This window comes from Calidris pugnax, unplaced genomic scaffold (assembly GCF_001431845.1).
Source record: "Calidris pugnax isolate Ruff unplaced genomic scaffold, ASM143184v1 scaffold211, whole genome shotgun sequence".
Classification (NCBI taxonomy): domain Eukaryota; kingdom Metazoa; phylum Chordata; class Aves; order Charadriiformes; family Scolopacidae; genus Calidris; species Calidris pugnax.
In genome coordinates, this window is record NW_015091083.1 from 3,834,243 (window position 1) to 3,859,029 (window position 24,787).

At 35.6% G+C, this 24,787-nt stretch overlaps 1 protein-coding gene across 2 annotated transcripts in view; it reads right to left on the minus strand.

The window, feature by feature from the left end:
• The window catches only part of DICER1 (dicer 1, ribonuclease type III), a 62,604-nt gene that overhangs the window by 15,016 nt on the left and 22,801 nt on the right, over nt 1-24,787 (minus strand). For both annotated transcript variants that reach the window (XM_014957583.1, XM_014957582.1), the window contains 21 exons: nt 22,318-22,510; nt 20,948-21,110; nt 20,402-20,532; nt 20,153-20,287; nt 19,187-19,347; nt 17,649-17,817; nt 16,213-16,685; nt 12,601-12,733; nt 11,570-11,812; nt 11,320-11,474; nt 9,798-9,930; nt 9,217-9,292; nt 7,943-8,082; nt 6,084-6,263; nt 5,017-5,230; nt 4,470-4,623; nt 3,529-3,711; nt 3,131-3,236; nt 2,855-3,030; nt 1,806-2,589; nt 223-378 (listed from right to left, as the gene is read on the minus strand). In XM_014957583.1, coding sequence (XP_014813069.1) covers nt 223-378; nt 1,806-2,589; nt 2,855-3,030; nt 3,131-3,236; nt 3,529-3,711; nt 4,470-4,623; nt 5,017-5,230; nt 6,084-6,263; nt 7,943-8,082; nt 9,217-9,292; nt 9,798-9,930; nt 11,320-11,474; nt 11,570-11,812; nt 12,601-12,733; nt 16,213-16,685; nt 17,649-17,817; nt 19,187-19,347; nt 20,153-20,287; nt 20,402-20,532; nt 20,948-21,110; nt 22,318-22,461 — 4,209 coding nt within the window. In that variant the 5' untranslated portion in view covers nt 22,462-22,510. The remainder of the gene's footprint in view (nt 1-222; nt 379-1,805; nt 2,590-2,854; nt 3,031-3,130; nt 3,237-3,528; nt 3,712-4,469; nt 4,624-5,016; nt 5,231-6,083; nt 6,264-7,942; nt 8,083-9,216; nt 9,293-9,797; nt 9,931-11,319; nt 11,475-11,569; nt 11,813-12,600; nt 12,734-16,212; nt 16,686-17,648; nt 17,818-19,186; nt 19,348-20,152; nt 20,288-20,401; nt 20,533-20,947; nt 21,111-22,317; nt 22,511-24,787) is intronic.

The following is a 24,787-nucleotide window of genomic DNA, read 5'->3' on the forward strand; positions in this document are numbered from 1 at the left end:
TTGTTTGTTTGTTTTAAGGCCAAGGAAATAAGGTGTGACAATTTCAGTTAAAGAAATCTGTTAAATTCTCTTCGCAAATAAAATTGTTGCTATTTTTAAAATAATAGTAAATATAAGCTGTACAAGTGTCATTAATTATCAATGGGAACAGGGAGAAGGTAAGAGTGAGAGAATACAGACGCGCAAATAATAATTCCTCAACATAGTTAAATGAAGTCTTACCATTTCATCTTTCTCCCACTTATCAGTGTTGCTCTTGTCCTGGTTTACTATGTAACCAGGAGGAAGCCAATTGACGGGGGGATCAAAGATGGATACCACCATGCGACTGGGTAGTCCTTTCTTTTTTCCAAGGCGATACAAGTTACAGTTGCTGACCTTCAAGAAAAACAGTCTGATAAACCTCTGGACATACACTTACATAAAAATAGGTTAAAATGCAAAAGGAACAAAACAATTTTACATGTCAAGCTCAGACCTTGTATCATTATGTATTTATCTGGTTCTCAAAAATCTAGATTTTGTAAAGTACAAGCAATTCACAGCAAGGTATAATTCTTTAATTTTTTGTTTGTTTGTTTTAAGGCCAAGGAAATAAGGTGTGACAATTTCAGTTAAAGAAATCTGTTAAATTACTCAGACCTTGTATCATTATGTATTTATCTAGTTCTCAAAAATCTAGATTTTATAAAGTACAAGCAATTCACAGCAAGGTACTAATTCTTTAATTTTTTGTTTGTTTGTTTTAAGGCCAAGGAAATAAGGTGTGACAATTTCAGTTAAAGAAATCTGTTAAATTCTCTTCGCAAATAAAATTGTTGCTATTTTTAAAATAATAGTAAATATAAGCTGTACAAGTGTCATTAATTATCAATAAATTCTCTTTGCAAATAAAATTGTTGCTATTTTTAAAATAATAGTAAATATAAGCTGTACAAGTGTCATTAATTATCAATATTAGTAATCAACATTCAGACTAGATTTGGAATGACAAATGCTAAGCTATTATGGGTACATTGACCTACAGCTTGGCAGTAGAAAGTGTTAAAACAGTTCCGTATAACAAATCTTATTAAGTCATAATCCAGATGTTATTTTGATAGGCTGTAAAATTTTTAAATGTTTTACAGGGAAGGGAAAAAAAAGCACTCTCACACAAACATACTTCCTTATCAACTTCTGATCTTTGTTTCTCATTTTAAACACAATTTCCATGTTTCAAGACTTGAAATTTGCACTTGAATATTCAATCTCTTTCTTAATTCAAACTGTGCAGTTTATTTAACCCTTCTTATTTTCCTAGATTAGGCTACTCGATCACTTCATTCTCTGAGTGATACATTTTATTACAGGTAGACAATCAAATCATTAGCATTTAATTCAAGTTATCACAATATGCAGGGAAAAACCCCAAACCAAAACAAACTTTCACATGATTGATTATTCCAGAATTTAAAAACAGCAGCCGTATAACTGAAGGCTCTGCTCATTACTGTTTATGTTTACTTTAAAAATACTTTCAAAAGCATTTTTAGTTCTGTTCAGTCCTGTCGTTTTGTAGGCTAATAATCAGCTGGTTTAGATTTCAAAATTAACTGCAGACAGTTTTAATCAATCACAATTATGGCAACATTAATCCTGTAGACCTGTATTTTTATTCCTAATACGCATGCTACCAAATGTATAATCAGTAAAGCTGCAAAATCAGATCAACCTGTTGCCATTCAATCTTCTAGTGAATTTTTTTATATATATGGCTTGTTACAGCATGCTTTTTATAATATCACTGGATTATTACTACTTACTTTTTTGCTTCTCATATACGACAGCCGTCCCTCATGAGCATCAGGGTAAGTGCAAAACAAGTATGTAGTGATGGCATGCTTTAAAAACGAATCACCAAGCATTTCTAGCCGCTCCAGATTAAATCCATCACTAGCATTTGAGAGAGTCAAAGCTTGAAGAATGAGACCAGGATTAGGACCGAGAGTTTTTGAGGAGTACCCACTGGAAGGGTTCTTTTCAGAATCTGCTCTGTCTTTTGAAAGATTAATAGCTTTTGAAGTACTGGTGGTCACTGCCATTTTGGGGCATCCATCTGAGGTAGATCTGTTAGCATTTCCATCAAGGTATTTATTACTCAGTAGAGTACATTCATTGCTGGGCTTGGGCTGGTTCTCACTGCTGTATAAATTCTGAATGGGATATGAGGTAGTTGGTTGTACAGGTATTTCCTGCCTGCAGTAATTCAGCTGATTTCCTTGGCAAAAGTCTCTGTTAACTAAATCACAATTGCCATTGGCAAGATTTTTATTATAAGAAACACCATTAATTGCTGCAAGTTCTGCCGAGACATCAATTTGGAGTTTACTGGGTGACTCATTGAGCAATGTTCTGTAACTCACAGACATTTGGTCATGGTTTTCTGCAGAAGAGGTTCTATTAGCACCTTGATGTGCAGCATTTTCAGGGACTACAATTGTGCTGTGCTTACAGTAATTTTCATTCTCTACTAAAGAGGAGTTAGGAATAGAGATGAAGGATTTGCTGTCAATAGACTTTTTCCATCCGAAGTCCAAGTTAGGATATCTGTAAAGATACATGCTGATTTTGTTAACAAAAAATTATCACCACAAGACAAGAAGACTATAGGCACATACAGGTTTAAAAAAAGCCACGTTCTTCTGAGAAGAACAGTGACTGCAGCATCTAACTTCACCACAAGTCTTTTAAACTATGCTTCACTGAAAACTGACAGGAGTTAAAGGGAAGCAGTTTTAAATTCAAGCAGTAATGGTTAAGTTTTCACTTAGTTTTCCAGTGAAGTCAGATATCATATTAAAAAATTACATGCCTGAAATCTGCAGGAAGTGATTTAACCCCTACACCAGCATCAGTGGCTGTTTGAGCTCTCAGTTCCTCTGCTGTCAAAAGGCAGTGCAGGCGATAAAGTATGCTGGGCAGGCAAACTGCTTTTCTCCACAACGATGCTGGAATAGGATGTATAGCACAGAGCTCTGGAACCAGTATCTGGGGAGAGGAGGGGGGAAGAAAAGAATTTTACCTGTAAAGGCAGTCATCTGACCACTGTTAAAAGAGAGGCAACTTGAATTAGATACTTCTATTTTACCTGCTTATTCTGTAAGCTTTCCCACTTTGCTTTCCTCTTCTCAGCACTGCTTAGTGGAAGTGCTTTCCCCTTCTGATTCAAATGGCGAGGAGTCAAAAGATTAAGTCTAAAAACCATGTGAAAATACTTTAATATAAGTACATAATTAATGAAAAGAACTTACTTAGCCTAAACTTTCTAAAGTGATGACTTATTACTATTCAGTGCGTTGTGAAGTGACAGCACAGTTACGTCTGGAAAAAAATGGACTCAAGTTACAATGTAACTTAAGTACCTCAAGAAAAAAAAAAATTCAGTAATTATTTTAGAAACTACAAGCCCTCAACTTTCTCCTATTTAAAAAAAAAAAGGCACTTTATTGTCAAACTCCAAACAGACACATATATGACTGCTGTTACCTTGAAGATGTGTGGTCCACATCCAGCAGCGGCTGGTTGAGATTGGTCAGGTCAAGATTATACTTTGTTTTATAATATTCAGCAAAAGTTTCATATTCAGGGGAAGGGAATTTACTGAGAGGAGTAAGATCAGTGTATACATCAGCTACATAGAATCGATGAGGCTGATCAAAATTTCGATACCTAAAAAAAAAGAAGTAGTATTTTGGCATATGTTACAATCTTAGGGTAAAGCTTATGCTAAGTTCTTTATGTTCCAATGTGGTCAGTTGATAAACCATTAAATAGCTCACTCAAGGTCTTTGTTTGGTGTGGTTTTTTGTTGTAGAAACCATTTGTTTAGCTAACTGAAATACTGAACGAGAAGTGTGCTATAAGATAAAAAGAATAAAGTCAATATATAATCTACAGAATTCCCTCTACAGAAATATTTATATTAAAAGAATAAAGTCAATCTATAATCCACAGAATTCCCTCTACAGAAATATTTATATTAAATGAACAATTTATGTCTTCAATATCTAATACAAAATTAAGCTCTGGACAATGATCTCCCTGAGTAATGCTGGAAAGGATAATTTCCAAACATCTAACAAGCTTTTTATTTTGGCTCTTTAATGTGCTACAATCAGTAGAAACGGAGTTCTACTACATACAAAGACTGTACTAATTCACACCTAAACTGGCATTTAATCAAGTCATTCTCCATATAGAGTTAAAATACAAAACCCCAAATACCTAGTGACGTAAATTCACAAACCTTCCAAGGACAGTGCAGTTCTTGTAATACAAGCAGAATACTTGAGATACCACCAGATATCTTCAGAATAGTAGCATACATTTCTTACAAGCAGTTCTGTTACAGGTATTAGTATCTCCTTACTACCAATGTTTGTATAAATATAATAGGTATATACTTAAAATACGTATGTAGCACTCACCGTGGAATGATAACCGCATCCTGGTAATCTTCTAACTTGAAAATAAAAGGCATTTCTTTTGTATACTGTGTACTGGGAATGCCTGTACGTGCCTCAGATTTCTCAATGTCTTCCATAAACTTAAAGTCAATGTCCAAAGTGCTGGAGTCATCAACTTAAAAAGGAAAATGCATAACTCAGTTATTCAGGAGGGAGTTTTCCAGGCTAAACTTTTCTGGGAAATGGTAAATTTCAAAGTTGTTGTTTTTTGGTGTTTTTTTTTTTTTTAATTCTATACACATATTTGATTATTTTCAAAAACTTTAAAAGCAGACATATACAATTTTATTCTCTTATGGAGGCAGCTGAAACTTACTCTAAATTGACTCACATCACCAACTTAAAACTAATTTGGAATTGTGAAGAAGTAATAAAAATATAACTGACAAATTGTCATACTACCACATATAGTATTATTTCTACAGCTAACACCTGAAATAAACATTAACAAACACGTTGCTAAAGGGATTCAAAGCGAGTATTTAAAAAACAAGAGCTCTATTCTTACCAACATTAAGAGGTAGAACACAATAGGCTGAATCAGCTTCTGTGGGTTTGAACTCTAGTGCAGGTTTCTCAAGACGAAGAATATGTGAAAAAATGTACTGGTGGAGTCGCGTTATCAGCTCAAGCATTTGCAGAGACAGAGTGAAACCAGATTTCTTAAGCTCAATAGATATTGTAACCTCTCCAGAGCGAGTATACACAGGAAAGTGAGGAATCTAAATAATAAAAAACCAAGAGAAATTAAGAGAGAAAATCCAGAGCAGGATTCCTCTACAGAGTATTGGTTGTTTAGTTCAGATGCTGAGGTAGCACTTGCCTGACCCCACAGCACACTGGATCAGAATTTTGACCTTTAGTGACCTTCAACTATAGATGAGATTTTGAAGTCATAAAGAATGGGGGTTTTTGTTGTTTCTTAATAGTTATTCTTGTGTTTTACAGCTCTTCTCTGTACGTAAGATCAAATAAAAATTGAAGTCTTCTTTCTTATGGAGGAAGAAATGTGAAACCCAGCAATATTGCTGAAATGTTTTCTTCTACAGACAACAGAAAACATAATTTAAAAAAATCTTCCTCAGCTCAGTCTCATCCACAGAAAATGTCTATCAAAAATTTTCCTATGGAAGAGGTACGAATTTCAATTAACATGGCCTATTTTTCTGCTGCTGCAGACTAGAAATGCTGAGAGGACTTGTTACTGTGGCTTTCATATAGATAGGGTATAGCAAGGCATCTCTGTAGCTGAAACACCACTCCTATCATGCCTCATACAAAAAAGGAGAAAGATTTTGAATTTGTCACTGCAAAACAATAAAAAATTAAGTTGTAAAACAACAAAAATAGAAACAATAGAACAAAATAGCAAAAACAGAACAGATTGTTCCATCACAAAGAAAGAAAATGAAGTGGTAACTGGGCTGGATGGATCTTATTGCTTGTTTTCTGGAGGTTACTCCATATAAGCAGCACTTACGGTCACTTCCAACTCTTCAGTCTGGGGCTGGGCAATAAGTTGCAAATGTCAGGTTGTAAACCATGTAGAATAAGGAAAGGAGCTAGATTCATTACCTGAGGTATAGGTTTGGCTGTCAATATGCCAAAACATCTTGTCGTATCCTCAGGAGGATATAGCTTTCGTCTCCTGAAGTTGAGCTCATCAGGTAGAGGAGTAGTTAACACCATTCCTATTACATACAAGTAACAGGGCTGGTCAGGTTTGGGATAACTATCCCTCAAACATTCTGGAATCTAAAAATCAAAACAAGAAAGAAAAAGTTGACATCATAAAAAAATCAGCAAAATTCACCTAAAGACTACTCTTTGAACAAGGCTTCACGTGTTTATTTGGAATGGTATTTCTAAAAATGAGGAATAAAAAAAATATAATTTGGACTTAAGTAATTGTTTCTTTCTTAAGCTAAAACATTTGGTCAGCAGTCTGGCCCAGCCGCCATGAGATCTGTCCAAACAGTTCTTACTCGCCAGGAGGCAACTTCCATTACATCCCTAAAACTTCCCCCATATCCACCTTGTGTTAGAAATGCAAGTCTAACTGTAAAACACAAACAGCCCTTCAACATAAATACAACTAAAGTTTTTCTGCCAATTTCCATATTTAGCCGGTAACTCTGGAGCACACTTTATATCCAGGGTTTTTGGACCTTAAGAGCAGAAATAAAAGAAAAAAGTAAAAGAAAAGAGAAAGAAAAATGGGTGCACACAGGAACAGCAGAAATAAAAAAAAAGTAAAAGGAAAGAGAAAGAAAAATGGGTGCACACAGGAAAAAAAACCACATCCCAGTAATTCACTTTTCATATAAGCTTGGCCAAACTTACAGCTTAATTAACACAGATTCTTTTCCCCAGCAGAACTGTTTAGAAGTATCAAAAAATGTTCATCATACACTTAGGGCAAACACACATACAAAATTAGACACACTGCCCCTTTGCCCAGGCACTACACTATAAAAGTTTCCTAATAACAATTCTAGCTTACAGATGTGAATACTCACAACAGCCACAAGCACTTTAAACTCTGCTGCTTGTATTTGTTATAGACCTTAAGAAAACATGAGCTATGTCTGATAGGAGTTCATTACTTTGTAGGTCTCAAAAATGATCCTCCTGTTTATCTAAAACTAAATTGCAATACATGTAGTCCTGGATTTTAAAGTTATACTGTGGCAAAACTATGGTCTTGGCTTAATGGAAAATTACTCATAAGTTTAATAACTATATTAAGCCCAAGAGAATCTTGTAGACCTTAAACATTTGCCAAAGCTTCTTTTCCAGATGTGAAAAGCTGGGACAAAAGCAAGGGAAAGTATTCTTGGATTCTGCATTAAAAAAATAACCAAGAAAGAATGATGCATCACTTGACAAATCAACTCCTCTGAATGAGAGATACCGTAATCATGCAGTTTATGGGTCAACCCTATTCCAAAAATCCCTAGTGAGGTAAGGGGGCTGAGAAAGGCACTTGTAACAAAAAGCACCAATAAACACTGTGCAAAGGTCCAAACTGTTTGTGAAGCATTGCAAGAGAAAGGTTTTCTCAGCTGTTGTTCCCTCTGTAATATACCCCGTGATGCCACGTTATCCTTTCCTGAGCTTTCCCAACAATCAATTATTTTAACTACTAATAAAACTGGGGCAGATGGAGAATGCCAACAATAGAATTACTTTAGGGTTTTATAGAAAGTGCACATTCTTTGAACTACCGGCATGCTTTCGAAGCATATGGTGGCATAAGCTCATTCAGGTAATGAGTTTCCATTCAGTTAAAATTGCAAAATATTTCCACTATAAATGCAAGATTTGGTGTTAAGAGATTGTTATCAGATAAGATTAAGAGTTGGCAGTTTTGTCTTCTAATCACTGCATCAAACATTTAATTGGAGATGTGGACAGCAGTGAGTGATACTAACAGCTTTAGGATAGCACTGTCTTCGTTTTGTAGAGCCTGGCCTTCCTGGAACATTGGTTTCTTCTTCATCATGTAAATCAAGCTCCTCCTCATATTTAACCGTTTCTTTCCCAACTGGCATCAAATGATCATCCAGTTCACCTAAACATTACAAAAGAATACAAAGAAATAGCATTAGGAACACTCAAATCTTGGTTCATTCAGCTCCTACGCAGCAGATGTGATTGATTGTTCATGAAAACCCCTCACCTAAGTTGTTAAAATACACTTACTACTGCACAGTTCCAAAAGTGTAACTCCGGGGAAAGAACGATAAAAGTTGAACTTTTTTGCAAAAATACTTATAGCAAACACCTCTGAAATTTTAATAAAAAAATTCAATTCTGTAATGAAAATATTGAAGAAAAAGAAACTTTTTTTCCCATAAAAACCAACCAGTGACTGAAATACTCATTTGAAAAATCACTCACATGGAGTTATGCCAAGAAAGAGGGAACACTTATAGTTTTGTATCATCCTAAAAAGGGGATTACTACTCAACAGTAGTGTGTACCCCCAACACTGAGTTGAGTCATCATGATGTCACTCCTGGATATGTTTATTGGTATGAATTCAATGATCAAAAGGTTTAATTCAGACAGAAGAAAAAGACAAGCCCCAGACCTACAATCTTTTTTGCTTAAAAGATACATAAATACTTCCGTACTTCAAAGCACCCATAACATGGAATTCTCTTTAAAATATTCTACAATAAAGAATATGCTCCATTATACTTACTAGAGACAAGAGAGCTGAAATAATCCTGCAATGACCTATTTTTGGAACATGACTTATGTAGAGAATACAATAAATTTAGGGCTGCATATTTCATATGTTAATTAGTTACAATTTACTTGAAAAAAACAAGTTATTTTTTGGCTGCAGTATGTAATCCCTGACCTATAAGCAAAGTCTTGTAGAGAACAAGACTCTTTTCCCCTTTATTAAGTATATTCAATGTCAAGATCTGTGTGTCTTGTATTAATATTGCATTTGCTGGTTAAGTCAAAATATGTTAAATAACAAGATTTCCCCGGAAAAATCTAGCTTGAGCTTTAAAGACGTACACTAAATTAGTAATTACATGACCATATCATAAAATGAAGGCAAGAGAAGGGAAGCTATAGTAGATAGCTAGAGCAGAACTGCATATATATGCATGATATCTATACCATCTTAAATTTATCAATTATAAAATATACTTTAGCAAAGAAGTGTTGCTTTTCCAGTTCTTACCAATTTTGTGCAGTTTTTCACAGCAAATAAGAGCTACAACTCTCTCAGCCAGTCTTGCACAACTCATTGGAGGACCCTATAAACATTAAAATACTTCTTAAAAACATTGGTTAATTAGCACATTACTCATTATACATTGTACAGTTAGTTTAATTAAGACAAACATTAGGTAAGCAAAATTCTGCAAAATATTACATTGATGACAGCTTTGTGCAGATATTCAGACTTATGTTGTTTTTTCACAGAAGCTAAAATTACAAGGTTTTGTACTCAACTTACTATTGATCAAAACCAATAAACGATGTTTTCCTACAGTTGATACATATAAGTGTGTGAAAAAACAAGGCACTGGGAAGAACATAAATATTTTTGCCTTTGGAATAAACAGTAACTGCTGGAAAACAGATTATAACAGATACAAACAGGGATCTAAATACAGTTACAGAGCACAGTAAAGGAAAAGAAAAATCATGCCATTTTTACTACAATAATGAAACAAACTAATTCTAGAAAAGGCACACACATACATCTATGCCAACAGATTTACTTATTTCTATGCTTTTCCTTCCCCAAATACCTACAACAATTGAAGCTCGAAGAGGTGAGTTGATTGGCAGGTAGAGAGTAGAGTAAAACGTATGATCAGGTAGTTCTCGGGTTTTACACTTGGGAGCTAGGTGTGTAAATGGATCACTTGGTAATCTAGCGCAGTACCTAAGTTGACAAAACATTTTACAAATAATCAAAACCTGTAAATTGAAACCTAAAGACATTTCAATGGAATCTTGCCTTACTGGTGTAAACACTACAAAAGGTGACTTCAGGCCATACTGAGCACTGCAAGGGTACGCTGCTGACTGATGTTCAACTAACTGCTGAGCAGGAGACCTCAAGTCCTTTACTACAGAGCTGCTCTCTAGAAAGGTGGTTCCAAGATTGCAATGATGCACAAGACTATTCCATCCCAGGTACCAGAGTTTGCATTTGCTTTTGTTTAATCTCCAACGTTTACTGTTGGCCTACTCCTCCCATTTGTCATGGTTCCCCTCTGAATGGGTAGTACCTCCACTGCACTTATTTCCCCCCCCTCACAACTTGGTATCAAATGCAAACACGCTGATGCTAAATTGTATTATACCTCTTAATGGCCCACCAGGAATGCCAAATGCAAGCAGCTGCCTTTGAATCATCTACCATTACACCTTTTGCCAAGGTTTATTTACCAGGCAGTCCACTGAAATGCTCTGCAACTCATGCACTTGGCCACTAAAGTACTATGGCAACGGCACTGAAAGCTTTACTTAAGTAAATGACATTCACTGCTTTTCTCCCATTTCAGAGTCAAGCAAGCATTTTGTCACAGGAGACAAGGCTGGTTAGGCAGAAACTGCCCTTGATAAAACTAGTGCTGCCTGTTGCCTACCACTTTTTCCTTTCTGTGCCTGCAAACAGCCTCCATGAAGACTTGGTACATAATATTGTGTGACTAAGGTAACATTGACAGGTCTGTAGCCCCTTGAAACTTCTTCCTTGCGTTTTTTGAAGTGTCATAACATTTACCTTTTCCAGCCACTGGGGACCTCCTCTAATTGCCATGGCCTGACAAAGATGATACTGGCTTGGAAGCAATATATGTAATAAAACTTGTATTATGTTCAGCTTGCTTACTATGCTGTTGTGGGTTTTTTTTAAACATGACAGCAAATTGCTATTACAAATGTGAATATTAGAAGTGGAAGATTTTATTACAGTTTTAACAAGACACTTTTTTTTTTTAAGCTAGCTTGCCAAGAGCAAAAAAAAAACCCACATCAAAAATCTTGCTACTCATTTGGAAAAGGAATGTTTTCAGGGCAGCTTTTAATTAAACAGGAATCAGTATCACTAGATTTATTATCAGAGCTAGAACCTCTGTAGGACAAAAAGACAAAAACCAAACTATCCTTTCAAACTGCTGTGGTCACTTTCTTGAGCAGGGGAAGATCCTACAAGATTCTTAAGAGGAAACTCATACAATGCCCCAGCCTACGCTTCCATGTTGTGAGACAGACTAAGCAACTTTTTATTTAAAGACAAGAAGTAAAAACTGAATGTGCCTCTTACCTATTTATGTGTCCAATAGCAGTGTTAATAGTAACTCTTGGACTGTTCTCATCTGGCCTCAACACATAGGGTGGAAATATATCATCATCATCAACAATGGGTTCAGTTTCAGTTTCATTGGCATCGACAGATTTTGAGCATTTGTTTCTCAGGATCTTAACATTTCAAGAATAGAGCATAATGAGAGATTTTTCCTTTAAAATACTAGGATAAATTTAATAAAACCAGGCACATTCCTTTGACCTCATACCTTCTCAATAGCTTTGTATGTCTTAAGATCTTCTTCAAAACTTTTGATTTTGTCTGTATCTGCTAACATGATGTAATTGGAAATTGGTGCTCTAGCTCTTCCTTTTGACTGCACGTAGGAACGGTATTCTGTGGGCAAATCAAAACGCACCACCAAGTTGCATTTTGGTATGTCAACACCCTCTTCTACAATACTAGTAGCAATAAGTAGGTTGGTCTCATGTGCACGAAATTTTCTAAGAACCTGCAAAAGTAATGACAAATTTGAGAGATTAGTCCGAGACCTGTTTCCATCATCAGATTCATCAAAAGCCAATAAAAACAAGGGGAGGGGATCAGACATTCCAAAAATTGTCAGATATAAAACTATTACAAAAAGTCATTTCAGAAACACAGCAAGGCTATTTATCAGAACAGGTAGACTTCTAGGAATCAAATCTGGTATGTGGAATTACCTAAGTCTGAGAAGCTACTACAGCCAGGTGAGGGGGAGGAATAAATGCGTTTGCTTTCAAAATACTTCACATGCTTTAAGCGAGGTCAAAGTCATAGGGGTTTACATTTTTATCATTTAATGATTTACCAAATTTATTAGCAAAGATAAATATTAAAACCAGCTTAACTGTTGAAAGTGTCAGAATCCTGGACTTTCGTTACAGTATTACTGTACTACTACTAACCCAAAGCAGAAAAATTAGATCACTGATGATCCGACTAAACACAGACATGATTTTACATTTTTCTGTTTGTGTAAGGTGACATAGTAATGTCTCTACACATGGGGGGTTTGTTTGTTTGTTTTGTTTTTTTTTGGTTCTGTTTGGTTTGCTTGTTTTTTTAATGAAGAACATCTGTATCTCCAATCAGCATGCATATTAAAGCAAGGGAATTCCCTGAACTTCCAAGGACTGTGCTTAGGCTCTGCCTGTTGGTTTGTTTCGGTTTTGAAGATACCGACACACCCACCCCCAAAGAAAGAAACCAAAAGGCTCTCAAAGTACTGCTAGTTTCAATTATTTTTCTTGAAGTTACCTCTTCCTGTTTTCTGAACTCTACTTCCATCTGCTTGTTACGAGGCTGGTTCTTGCCAATGCCATGTCCAGTTATAAAATTGCTACTGATGTAAGCCAGTTCCGGATCTTGTTTACCAGCTTCTTTTATCAACCTAAAAATATTACATGTGTTTTTAGAAGTCACACAACCCAGAAAATGGAGACAATCTTTTGCTTGCAAGACTTACATTAAAAGAAGAAATGGAAGGATGACAATTAAGCCATGCTAACACCTAAAACTGACCTTAGTTTTCTCTAAAAACACTAGTTCTAGTGAAAACCCCAGTAAGCAAAATAAGACTGCATGCACACACGTGCTGTGTGTGTATGCATCACATGCATTTCAGACCTATCATGGTAAAACCAGAGGTTTTTAAACCAATCCATTGCTCTAAGGCTCCCTGTTGTCACGGCACCCTACACACGACCAGTTTAGTTAATCTCATTTTCTGTAGATGATGACCGATTCTAGCAGAGAAACTGTAATGCTCCCTCAAAGTATATTTCCCCAATATAAGGTGTTAATTTTTAGGTTAAAACATAGATTCTTATTCTCCTTAATATTAAAATACATATTCTGTTCAGCTATACGAATGACAAAACGTTTGACCACTGACATGCTTACTACTTTTGAAATTAACCCAAGTGTATCTACAATTGGAGGATTTAATCCAATTCTTCAAAAATGAACACCGAATGGGGAGGTAAGGATCATCCATGCTCTCTGTTTATTCCCATACATCCTTCTTTACGTTTGAGAAGCAGGAAAGGCTGGCTTTTGCACCGTTTTGATTTCACAGACAAGGCAGAAGATTTCTCATATAAATAATTCACAGTAATTGAAACCTTTCCCAATTACATCTCCAGCAGATCTGCCTCACATACAAGATGGGTGCTCTGCCAGCCCCCAGCTATGTGCCCACCACCCATCCAGCGAGCTGCTGCCAAACCAGATGGAAAATGGCAGAGTCCTCCCTGGCCTTTCTACCCTTGGGACATTACTGAATTCTCCCCTTAACTTGGTTGCTGTTTTAAACAAGATTTACAGGAACACCTTGAAGAGTTCATTCCTTTGCAATCTGTTAGAACTGGAATGGCCAGGGAACGTAGGCAAGAGAATGTGAGAGTGACAAATAGCTTACTATCCTTACAGAAATGTACTAGAAGGACCCTCCTGTTCTAAAATGTATGTGATTCATTAGTTCAAGGTCAAAGAGATTCACATTTCTGTATGCAGGCTAGGGGCCCGAGAAAGGAAGTATGGAAACATAGGAAGACACGTGTGAGTTAATAACTGGACAAAACCCCTAATATTTTAATATATATTTCTTTTTCCACATGACATTTCTGTCAAGTCATATAGCTTCAGTTTGAGTGCCTACCAACCCCAACATTCTTACTGTATCTCACTTATTATAGAATGGACAATTAAAACCATCTAAATAAACATTTCACTTCGCAGATTTTTGGCAAGTCCTTGAGAAACATTCAAGACTTCAACCTTGTGGTTAAAAAATTATTATTAGTGTTAGGTAACAGGTTGTGTGTTTTTCAAATGGGTATGAAAATTTCTGCTTTCAGACCCCCCTCTAAGGGAGCTGAGAGGCACCACAATGAAAATGGCAGGAAACTAGGCTTCGGAAAATGTTTTCTCTTCTGAAAAGGAGCTTATAGGCACCAGAACTCAATTATACACACCAAATAAAACAGTGAGTCACTTCATCAGTTGTGTGCAATAATAATCAAAGAATAAGTTGACATTTTTGGGTTTTGTTCCCCCCCCCCCCCCCGATTTGTAGTATTTACAGTACGTGCAGTGGCTGGTGCTAAAGATCTCTAAGAAGATACGATACAATTACTGCTTCAGAGAAAATTCCTATCAATTTCTTCCAGAAAATACAACAGATGGCATGAAGTTTGCACTTCCTCAGTCATCATGGACATTATGGCAGTAATTTATACTTCTGCTTTAAGTTAGTTCTGTATAATGATCCATACCAGATTACTGGAAGATCAAGTGGTTTGATACAGTAATTCAAACACTCATGAATTCCATATTCAGGAGACAGTCTTTCCACCTGTATATACAGCATAAATATAGCTACAGTCAGCAGAGACTATTCAACCAAATCCACTCAATTGAAGTGTGGGTCTCCACTGAAGGCTTTCAGTCTTAACTTCAGCAGACCAGGTCTGCTGATCAGCCAGGTATTTTGAGACCAGGTGCGTTACATGAGGTAAAGGAGCATTTTGAGTCTGCTGGCTAGCTTTCCAAAGGGGATAAAAAGTTACATACAGTTCTATTTTATGCTGCCAATAACCTGTACCAAAGGTGTCTAAAGCTTTTTAAAGATGACAGAATTTGGTTACCTTTTTGATCTAGACATTGTACACTGGAAAAAGTAAAATTTAAATCACATTCATAACTTAACAGAGAAGAAAAACAAGTTTTCACAATTCTGTTCACTCCCTGTAGGATAACAAAATACTCTTTGTCAGCTCAGCAAAAATTTATCAGAATCTGTTAAGGTTATTTCTTCAGGAGTTATTAACAGAACATGTTCATTTCGCTGAATGGCTTGGTTTGCTTCATATTGCAAATTTACATAAACATATTTAAAAATGCAAAAAAGGCAAAGAAAAAAAAAGAAGTTCACAAAAAAAAACACCATAGACAAATCTGCAGATCAAAGAATACATTATGCACTCAAACTATCCACTCCGGCAAAAAGGTAACAACAGAAGGGTCAGACTCAGAAGTATCCAGAAAGCAATAAACAAATTGCACAGGACATTTAGGACGCTATCAAAAAAAAAAACAACTTACCAAAACCCCAAAATCATGATCAGTGAATAAATCAGATGTCATTCATGGTTTGTGGCAAATAGCATTTAACAATTAAGTGTTATGCATAACTAACACATCACATTCGGGAATAAGAACTGATAAGGAACTAGAGTGTTGCAAAGTGTATCTTGGCAAATATTCCAGGGTTCATATTTTTCTTGGTGGAGACCGTAAGAAAGTGCTTAGTATTTGACTGAATAGGCGTTTTATAAACACTGTCTCTTAAAGTAGTACTGGTAAATCTTAAGAAATTTTTGTGCAAGGGCAAATTTCATTTTCTGTAGTTTTGGATCACATAATAATGTGATTTATTAAGGTAATGGTAAAATTTCCAGAAGTATTGCACTCAGTAGGATAGAGAAGTTTCCAGCATCCATTGCAAATATAAATTTAAAGACTGATTAAGACAAATCAGTATATGGCAATTTTACAGGTTAAGTACAGTATTTCACATTTTGCCTTCTAAAAGAAGCAAATTACACACTCAGGTCCAAAACAAGCCCTTGAGCACAATTTTCAAAGACACATGCTCTCCCCATCTACCCCATAAACGCAGAGCTTTAATTATATTTTTTCTTGTTACTTTTTATGCAGATCCAGTACGATCTTCTAAACCAATAAGAGTTCTGAAAACCTAAGACAATCCTCTACATACTCATGATATTAACATCCGCGTGCTGGCAGCTGAATCTGCATTCTTTCTTTTTTAAATGATTTATTTAAAAAAAAAATAAAAAGCTTTACCTGTTTAGAACAACTGCTGTGTACCTTCTTTCCACAAAAATAATTCCACATAAAATATTAGTAAAGGGAGATGGGAAATTAGTTTCTGGCTTCTCTTTCTCCTCAATTTCTTCATCTTCATCATCATCTTCAGAATCACTCCAAGACACATAATTATCCTGATTCCTATTGTTATACCATTCAACACTTTCAAACTGCTGCCTTTCATACGGTTTATATTTGCGCAAGATTTCAAGCAGCTTTATTACTTTTGGGGTAACAAATTTCAGGTCAAGTGAGGCAGGCGAGAAGTGCTCTTCACAGAGTGCATGTATTTTCCTTAGGAAAGTGTCTGTAAACAATAAAAATTTCCTGTGCAGCTCCTCTTGTTCGTGTTTGATATACTTCTGTAGCTCTCTCACCATCATCCCAGCTACCTTATCCGCACACCAGGGTCCCAGAACAACCAATACAGCTCGACAGTCTGACAATATCTACAACAAATAATTCAAATATCAGTTCAAAAAGTACATTCATGCACATTTAACAATGGGATCTTGTTTCTCATATAGTACGATCTTTATAAGGATCATGACAATTGTTCTATGATAAAAATATTTACAAGTCTGTTTTGGTTACTTAGATGACCTTGAGAACTTGGTGTTTCTAACGGAGCAAGTTTCCCCCTCTCCCCTGAATTACTACAACTGAACTTTGAATTTTATACATTTCTGAATCTCAAAAAAAAGAGAAAGGTTAAAAAAAAAATTGTAAAATATTCTTTAAATTGTAATTTGAAATTTACCACAAGATAATTATGCTAGAAAGGAGAATACTTCCTGATGCAGCTAGCTGAACAAAGCAGAAATTATTACCATTTATATTTAACACAGATCTAACAAATACTTTACTAGGCATTTTTACTTCACTTGTTCCTGATACTTGCCAGGGTTTCAAAAGCATCTAACCAGAAAGTTGTACAGTGGCCTCAGGGTAGTCGTAGCAAGTCTAGCCTCTCAAAGGGGAAAAAAAATAAAAATGAGGTGTTTGTACGTGTGGGTGGAATAGGAAAAACAGAAAGTTATAATCTACTCAAAGTACAGCACAGACACTTGAGCACCATCAACACTACCTAGTCAAACAAGGAATCCAGAAATCAGGTACGCTGATAATACTATCAAAAAGAGTCATGATTTGGATGTACATAGTTCTTGTAACAACTATGACAGAACAATAAAACCAGTCAGGATGACACAGGTTTCAGCTGATAATGGTTGATATTCAAGTCCCACTCATTTCAGAAAAGACTTGCACTGACTTACAGAAGTCAGAAGTCTTTTTGCTCAGTTACTCTAGGTTGGCTACCTTAAAGTTTCAGTAAAGTAATATACGTGGCAAAGAAAAACAGCAATAAGACTTCTATTCCCCCAGTTTTTCACATAGCTTAATGTCCTTACCTGCTTAGAAATTAATGTTGAATCTCTTTCTTTTGAATGTACAGATATGTTGCAGTCATTTAGAAAAGCAAGTGCCTCATCCAATTCCTTTAGCAATCTTCCATACAACCCACTTTTGTCAGTATATGGTCCACAGTCTACAACAATCTCACACGGCTGAGAAGTGTATCTTAATTGAGGGCAAAGATCAAGTTAAACACAGCTTCTGAAAGTCAGACCTATTTCAGCCTGTTAAGGTTATACAGCAAATAACAACAGCAACATGAAGTGTATTCAAGTACACCATGAATCAATAATTAATAGTTACACAGTTAAAAAACCCTCCACCACCCCAAATACTAACTACTTCATTCTAGAATACTTTGCTTTCTAATACACTTTCTAAAAAGGTTAATATCACTATGTTCATTTCAAATATCAGAATAATTTAAGGCAAAGCAAATTGAATTTACTTGACCACCACCTTCACTTTTGGGTTTCCAAAATGTACTCTCTTAATAGGTGAGATAAATACAATCCACATAATGTAAACTAGGTCTATATATACATTTCCATTAGTAAAGTAATTACTGTTCTTGAATGGCAGAGCTATGAGTGAGAAAATTCGTACAAGCAAATGCTTCACACACCTTCAGGAGGATGCATTTAAAAAACACACCCAGCCAAACACCTGTTCCAGAACATGAAATAACTGTCTTTGACTTTGTCTGAAACTCAGTTCATACAGCACAGTACAGGTGGTGCAAGAAAACATACTACATATGAATCATTTCACACTAATTTTCCTCTACAACAAATCATCACATTTTCACCACCTTATTTTAAATAAAATTTACAGGATTCTACATTCTGTAAGAATAGAGGAAAACACCCACTTGCACTGCTATTCAAGTAGTTTTTACAACTTCCTCTCATCTTGCTCTGTCTTTCATAAGCCTCTAAATCCAGGCTACTCATTTGAGGCACAAAAAAAATCAACCCAAAACACCATGCAGCTTCTGATATTAAGAGCACCTTGTACTGTGGACGTTGCAACATTTTTCTTAATAGCAACATTCCAGCATACTCTGAACATGAACCAGTTACTCTTCAAACTTAAAGACAGTACATTTTACAATTTCAGAAATGTACTGTTGACTGTGAATTTTCTTGATGGGTGGTGTACTGGTTGGGTTTTTTTGTTTCTTTCTTTGCGATTCTTGGTTTGTTTGGGTTTTTTGTAGGTTTTTTAAGTTGCATTGTTGAGGTTGGTTTCTTGGGGTTTTTGTGTGGTTTGTTGTTTTTTTTTAGCAACTACAGAAAATCTCTGAATATAAGGCAAATCAACCATTGTACTTAACTTTAAGGAAAGATGTATTTTAACAATGGCTACTCAAAAAGCAATTTAACATTCCCTCCCCACTCCAAGTAGAAGTAACGGCATCACATACAGACAAACTTTCCTAAAATTTAAAAGAAGAAATATTTCTACTGATTTATTCCTCTACCCAAAATGAAAATGCCGGTGTAAATTTAATAATCATAACTGTACAACATACCTGTCTAAAACCACCAAATCAGTTGCAGTTTCAGCATTGCTCTTTAAAATTTTCTCCAGTTTCTGGATCTTCTCCTCTAACTCAGCAGGATCACACTTCCCATTTAAAATGGAAGCTGTTAATCCCAAAATTCGAGGACATGATGGGTAATCCTCACAGATCTGTGAAGTGTAAGAGAATGAAATACCTTAGGACACTTATCCTGCAAATCTACCATCAAGCTTGCAGACTGCAAGCTTAAGATGCTAGTTGGAAACTAGTATTTCAATAGCAGGTGTTGGAAAAGGAACCAAACATTGAATGAACATTTTCTATTCCATTGACTAGAAGTTAAACTAGAAATTGAATAACATTTAAAAGCAATCATCTCTAAAGTTAAATATTTACAATGTGGAAAAATATAAATAAGGAGTTAACTCTGCACAGAATATCCATTTACAACACACCTGTCGTAACACTTCCACGCCATATAAAAACTAAGTATTATCTGAAAAAGTAAAAGACACACGCTCTGGTTACAAAGAGAGATGTGGAAAGACATCTATTACACAGGTTTCTTGTATTGCATAAGCAAAATTCCAGATATTCTTGGCTCCATGTGGTAAGAGAAATCAGTATTTCAAAATAAAAATGGATTAGTACATCTCATTCCTAAACTCAAATATTTTGTCAATGATTTTACAAAATTCCCCTAATTCCCTAAGTTTAACTTCTCTGTTAATGCCAGAGTTCTCTTTAATACTCACTGTAGAATACAGTAAATACACTATTTTTCTATCTCATAGTATCACTGAAGCCTTAATTCATTACAGTAATTTAACAATCCCAGAACATGCTAAAATATGGTTCCACTGATATGTTTCCGTGGCACTAAACGCTGCCTTAAATGGTTCCCGCTTCTCCAGCTCTTCCATCAAACAGTCCTCATCAACCAAGTATTAAAACATTCATTTAATTGAAACTCACCTTCATAATTTCACAGTATGGGTGATCCTGGATTGCAAGATGGCACTCATCAAACACCAGAAGATTAATATTTGACAGGGATAAATACTCATTTCTCAAAACAGTCAAAGCAACATGACATGTCATAACCAGAACCTAGATTGAAAGGAAAAAAAGAAAAGTGTCGGTATAAGAAAAGTGCAAGCTTCTGATCAAGACTAACTTACCATAGGCTCTGCTTATATTTATAGTTTATACTTAATATGTTACCTGATGCTTAGAGAATTCCTGACTCCACTTCTCTTTTGTCCATGATTCAGTTGCCTCTAAACTTGAATACTCTCCCACTTTAAGATCTGAATGTGTCCTGACAGCTGACACTTGTTGAGCAACTTGATTTGCTTAAGAAAAAAAAATATTTAAAAAAACCTCAATCATATAAAGGTCTTTTCATACATTAATTTTCCAGATGTCTGACATATTACATAGCACCATGTTTCATAACATAGCTTAGACTAATGTTAAACCATGTGTACACAGGAACTGCCTCCATTTAAAACCACAGCAAGGAAACAGCCTGGCAACTAAACTGCACTTCAATATCTTAATTTTAAACCAGGAAACAGATGACGTTATAGAGATAAACAGATTGTATTAAATGGATAAGCAAAAGATTAAAGGTGTCATATTCTTTCATCAGTTTATCATCCTTGCTGTGCTATGCTTTACACTGTGCCTTCACACAACTGCTATCAGGGAATATTCCATGGAAATATTAGCAGCACGTTTAGGAACTTCGTATACTTTTCCCCTTACCTGAGTTGACCAAGAACACAGTTCTTTTTCCATTTTTGTTGAAATCTCCCCTGATCTGATAGGACAGCTCTTTAGTGAGTAGTACTGCAATAAAAGTCTTCCCTGAGCCAGTGTTTAAGCAGACTATTGTATTATGATCCAAAGCTGCTTCAAGCAGTTCAACCTAGGTTTTAAAAAAAATAGTAATGTCCATACTTGCAGCAATGCAGTAAAAAGTTGATAAAAGAAAATACAAGTGGTAGATGAACTACAGACAAGTCAGTAGTACCTCTAGAGATCTCCCCAGTGCCATAGTATTAACATGTCTCTTTCATAACAATGTATTGTCACAGTCTCTCAAAAAAAAATATTAATAGACACTATATGTAGTCTAGCTTCTAAATCTAAAATCCTCTAGCATCACAATTTGCTGTTATTTTAAGTAGCTTTCTAACGGTATCTTTTTAATAGATGATTCTGTTGCTAGTTATCTTGTGTGATGAAAAAAATTAGAGCTTTTAATTTAACCACATACATCACTTCAGCCAAACAAGTATATTAGCTCAAGGTGGTCTAAGCTTTTCAATAATATTAATCAAATGTTGGCTTTCAGGCACCTCCGCAGTGCAAAAAGAACTGAAATTCTAGAACTCAGAAAGAGCTTTCTTTAACAAAACAAACATCAGAGTGCCCTGACTGGGTTTCTGACATTACTGGGCTGCTTTGACCAATATGTGAACAAAAAAAAAAATATATCAAGATTTAGCATGTAGAAAACAGAAGGTCAGGGGGGGAAGGACATGACTGTACGCATACAATAGAGATGCACAGGGTACTGTTTACTGTATTTTGTATTTATAGCATTTTGCAGACAGCAGCAAGAGAATACTCAGCTTAAAAGTTGTTCTGCTTGTTAAACCAAACTGAGAAGAGGGCATGGGGGATATTACAGATGTAGAACACAGCCAAGCTAAAGAAAGAGAGACACAATTAACTCCCAACAGGTGGGGCCGAGAGAGGTAGAAAACAGAAGGTCAGAGGGGGAAGGACATGACTGTACGCATACAATAGAGATGCACAGGGTACTGTTTACTGTATTTTGTATTTATAGCATTTTGCAGACAGCAGCAAGAGAATACTCAGCTTAAAAGTTGTTCTGCTTGTTAAACCAAACTGAGAAGAGGGCATGGGGGATATTACAGATGTAGAACACAGCCAAGCTAAAGAAAGAGAGACACAATTAACTCCCAACAGGTGGGGCCGAGAGAGTCATGCCCAGACTAGGTACAACACTGCATATTATACAGCTGCTCTGGTTCTTTTTCTATTAAATTAATGAATTTAATTGTACTTTTTTTCTGAAATTACTGTATTAGTATGATCACTAGTACCTGATATTTTCTTGGCGTGTAAATGTTATCATGAATTGCTTCTTGTTGCCATGGTAGTCCAAAAAATGGACCCATTGGGGAGGAAGCAGGGGTCATGAGCTGCAGTCCTGCCATGCTGAGGGATTGCAAAGCAGGGCTTTTCATTCATTCATCCAGTGTTTCTTTCATTGCATTTTTGTTCCAGCACAGCCTACTAAGGGAAGAAAAAGAAACAGTATTAGATACAGTCACAACATAAAGCTAGAAGAGAAAATTTATTCTAAGAAAAGACATTACTTGATTTTACTTCCAGTAAGTGCTAAATCTCATACCACTTTCAGCAGAAAATGTTAATTTTAAGTTTATAGGCACTTTTCCACTTAAAAGAAATTTGTTCAAAGTACCAAAGAAATCTGAAAGGAGCTGTGCTTTATGGGGCAAGGTTCACTCCAGGCATTTGGATTTATGCACATACATTTCAGAATAAAGTTCCATGAATGTTCTGACGAAATCCTGTCTTGTATATCTTTAAGAAAAAATTTTTTAAAAATAAATCTGTTGTAGCTTTACATCAAGAAAGAAAAAAAATTGGTTTTCTAGAGCACATGCATAGGCAAGTATCACATTTTCCATTTTTCTTTCCAAGCAGAAAGACCCTATGACCAATTTAAAGCGTTACATACAGACACGCAACAGGAACTTTATTTTAGTCAGCAGGAAAAGAACAGGAACTACAAAAGAACTTCAGTAATTTTAAATCAACAGATTCTGATCAGATTATCTGTTTAAGAAACTGGCAGAAGTATTATAAATAATCGCTGATGACTAATAAGGTCTAGTGGAGAAAGGGACCCTTATCAGGTTAACCACCAATTTCCAGAAAGCTATTTTATTGATAAACAAACAAACCATTCACTACTTGATGACAATTATGCTCTGGAAAACACTTTCCTACTAAGGCTACAAAGTCTTCAACACTGTGGGTTTTTAAAAATGTTTGTTATCTGTTAGGAATGGTCAAGGTTAAAAAAACAAAAAGGAAAAAATGATCAATTTTATCTTGCCCAGAGAAACTGATCAAGGCCTTATGATACAGAAAAATAATGCTGAAGTGTAATACAAACATACTGCATCAAATCTAAGAAACATTGAATACTTTCCCCCGTTCAGATTAGATACTGTTTTTGAATACTGTATGTACTTTCACAAGTTAAGTTTTCCTCAAAATTCCTAGATGCTCTATATTCATTTTTAGGATCAATCTCAAAACGAGAAATGCATAAAATGGACAATGCTTTCAAATTTAATCGTTCATTAGAAATACACCAGGAAAACAATTATCACACTATTGCACAGAAATGTCCTTGCTTTTCTATATAACAGCAAAGTTGGCTAAGATATATTTAAATGTTTCTCTAAAAAAAGAACATACAATTTCACAGGAAATAATAAAGAATGCTCTTGACATTTTATCTGATTTTTTTCAGTTGCTTCTGAATGAATCTTTAAATAGATGCAAATCTTATTTACTTTTTCAGTCCTGCAACATAAGCAACTGTTTCAGCCCAAGTCTTTCAGATTACCTAAACAGATAAAATAGATCAATATGGTGTCAATTTTATTTAGCTGCAAATATAAAACAACATAGTCTACACACATCATAAAAATCAGTAATACACTGTTATTCATTTCAGTTCTAATACAGCAAGACACGTATAGACTTTTACATTGTTTTAATACATTTCAAACAATGCACACAGCACACGCAGGTTCTGTTCTAACAATTCAACTAGTAACGTTATAGAGTGTTCAAATCAGGTACAACTAAAAGATGTTTTAGTTCAATCCTTCTTTGGAACTACTGGCTTTGTGGCTGTTCCTTCACTGGAACACCACAGCTCTGGGTGACCGGGTGACCAGCAGGAGAGACGTATACGTGCTATACAGCTCCGTGTAGCAAAGACAATCATCCTGGACACTGATCTACTGAACATCTGCACATCAAATGTACTGACATTAATCAGTATAATCAGTCTGTGACTAATTAAATTAAATCAAATCAGTCACATGGCAAGGACAGCAGAATTACATACAATTTTCCCCAGCGACCAGCAGAAAGCACCTGGAAACTCTGGGCACTGCTAACATTAGTGAAGCTTCTCCATGAACTGCCAGCTCAGGTGTATAAAAGCAGGGGAGAAGGGAAAAAAACATAGGGAAAGGTATGTTATCCCTGATCTGTCCCCAAGCTTAGAGGTGAAGCTCCTTTTCTCTCTTTGTATATTCTAATAAATATCATGCAAGGTGATAACACATACAAAAAAAAAAAAAATCCTTTATCATGAGTCTTTATCATAACTGCAATATTTTGTTGAAATTGTCTCAGCCATGTTTCTCTACTTATATACAGCAGCAACTCATGGGGAAACAAAATTAGTCTTTGCTTTGTTTAAAATAAGACCTCGTCACAGCCATCATTGCTCAAGGACAG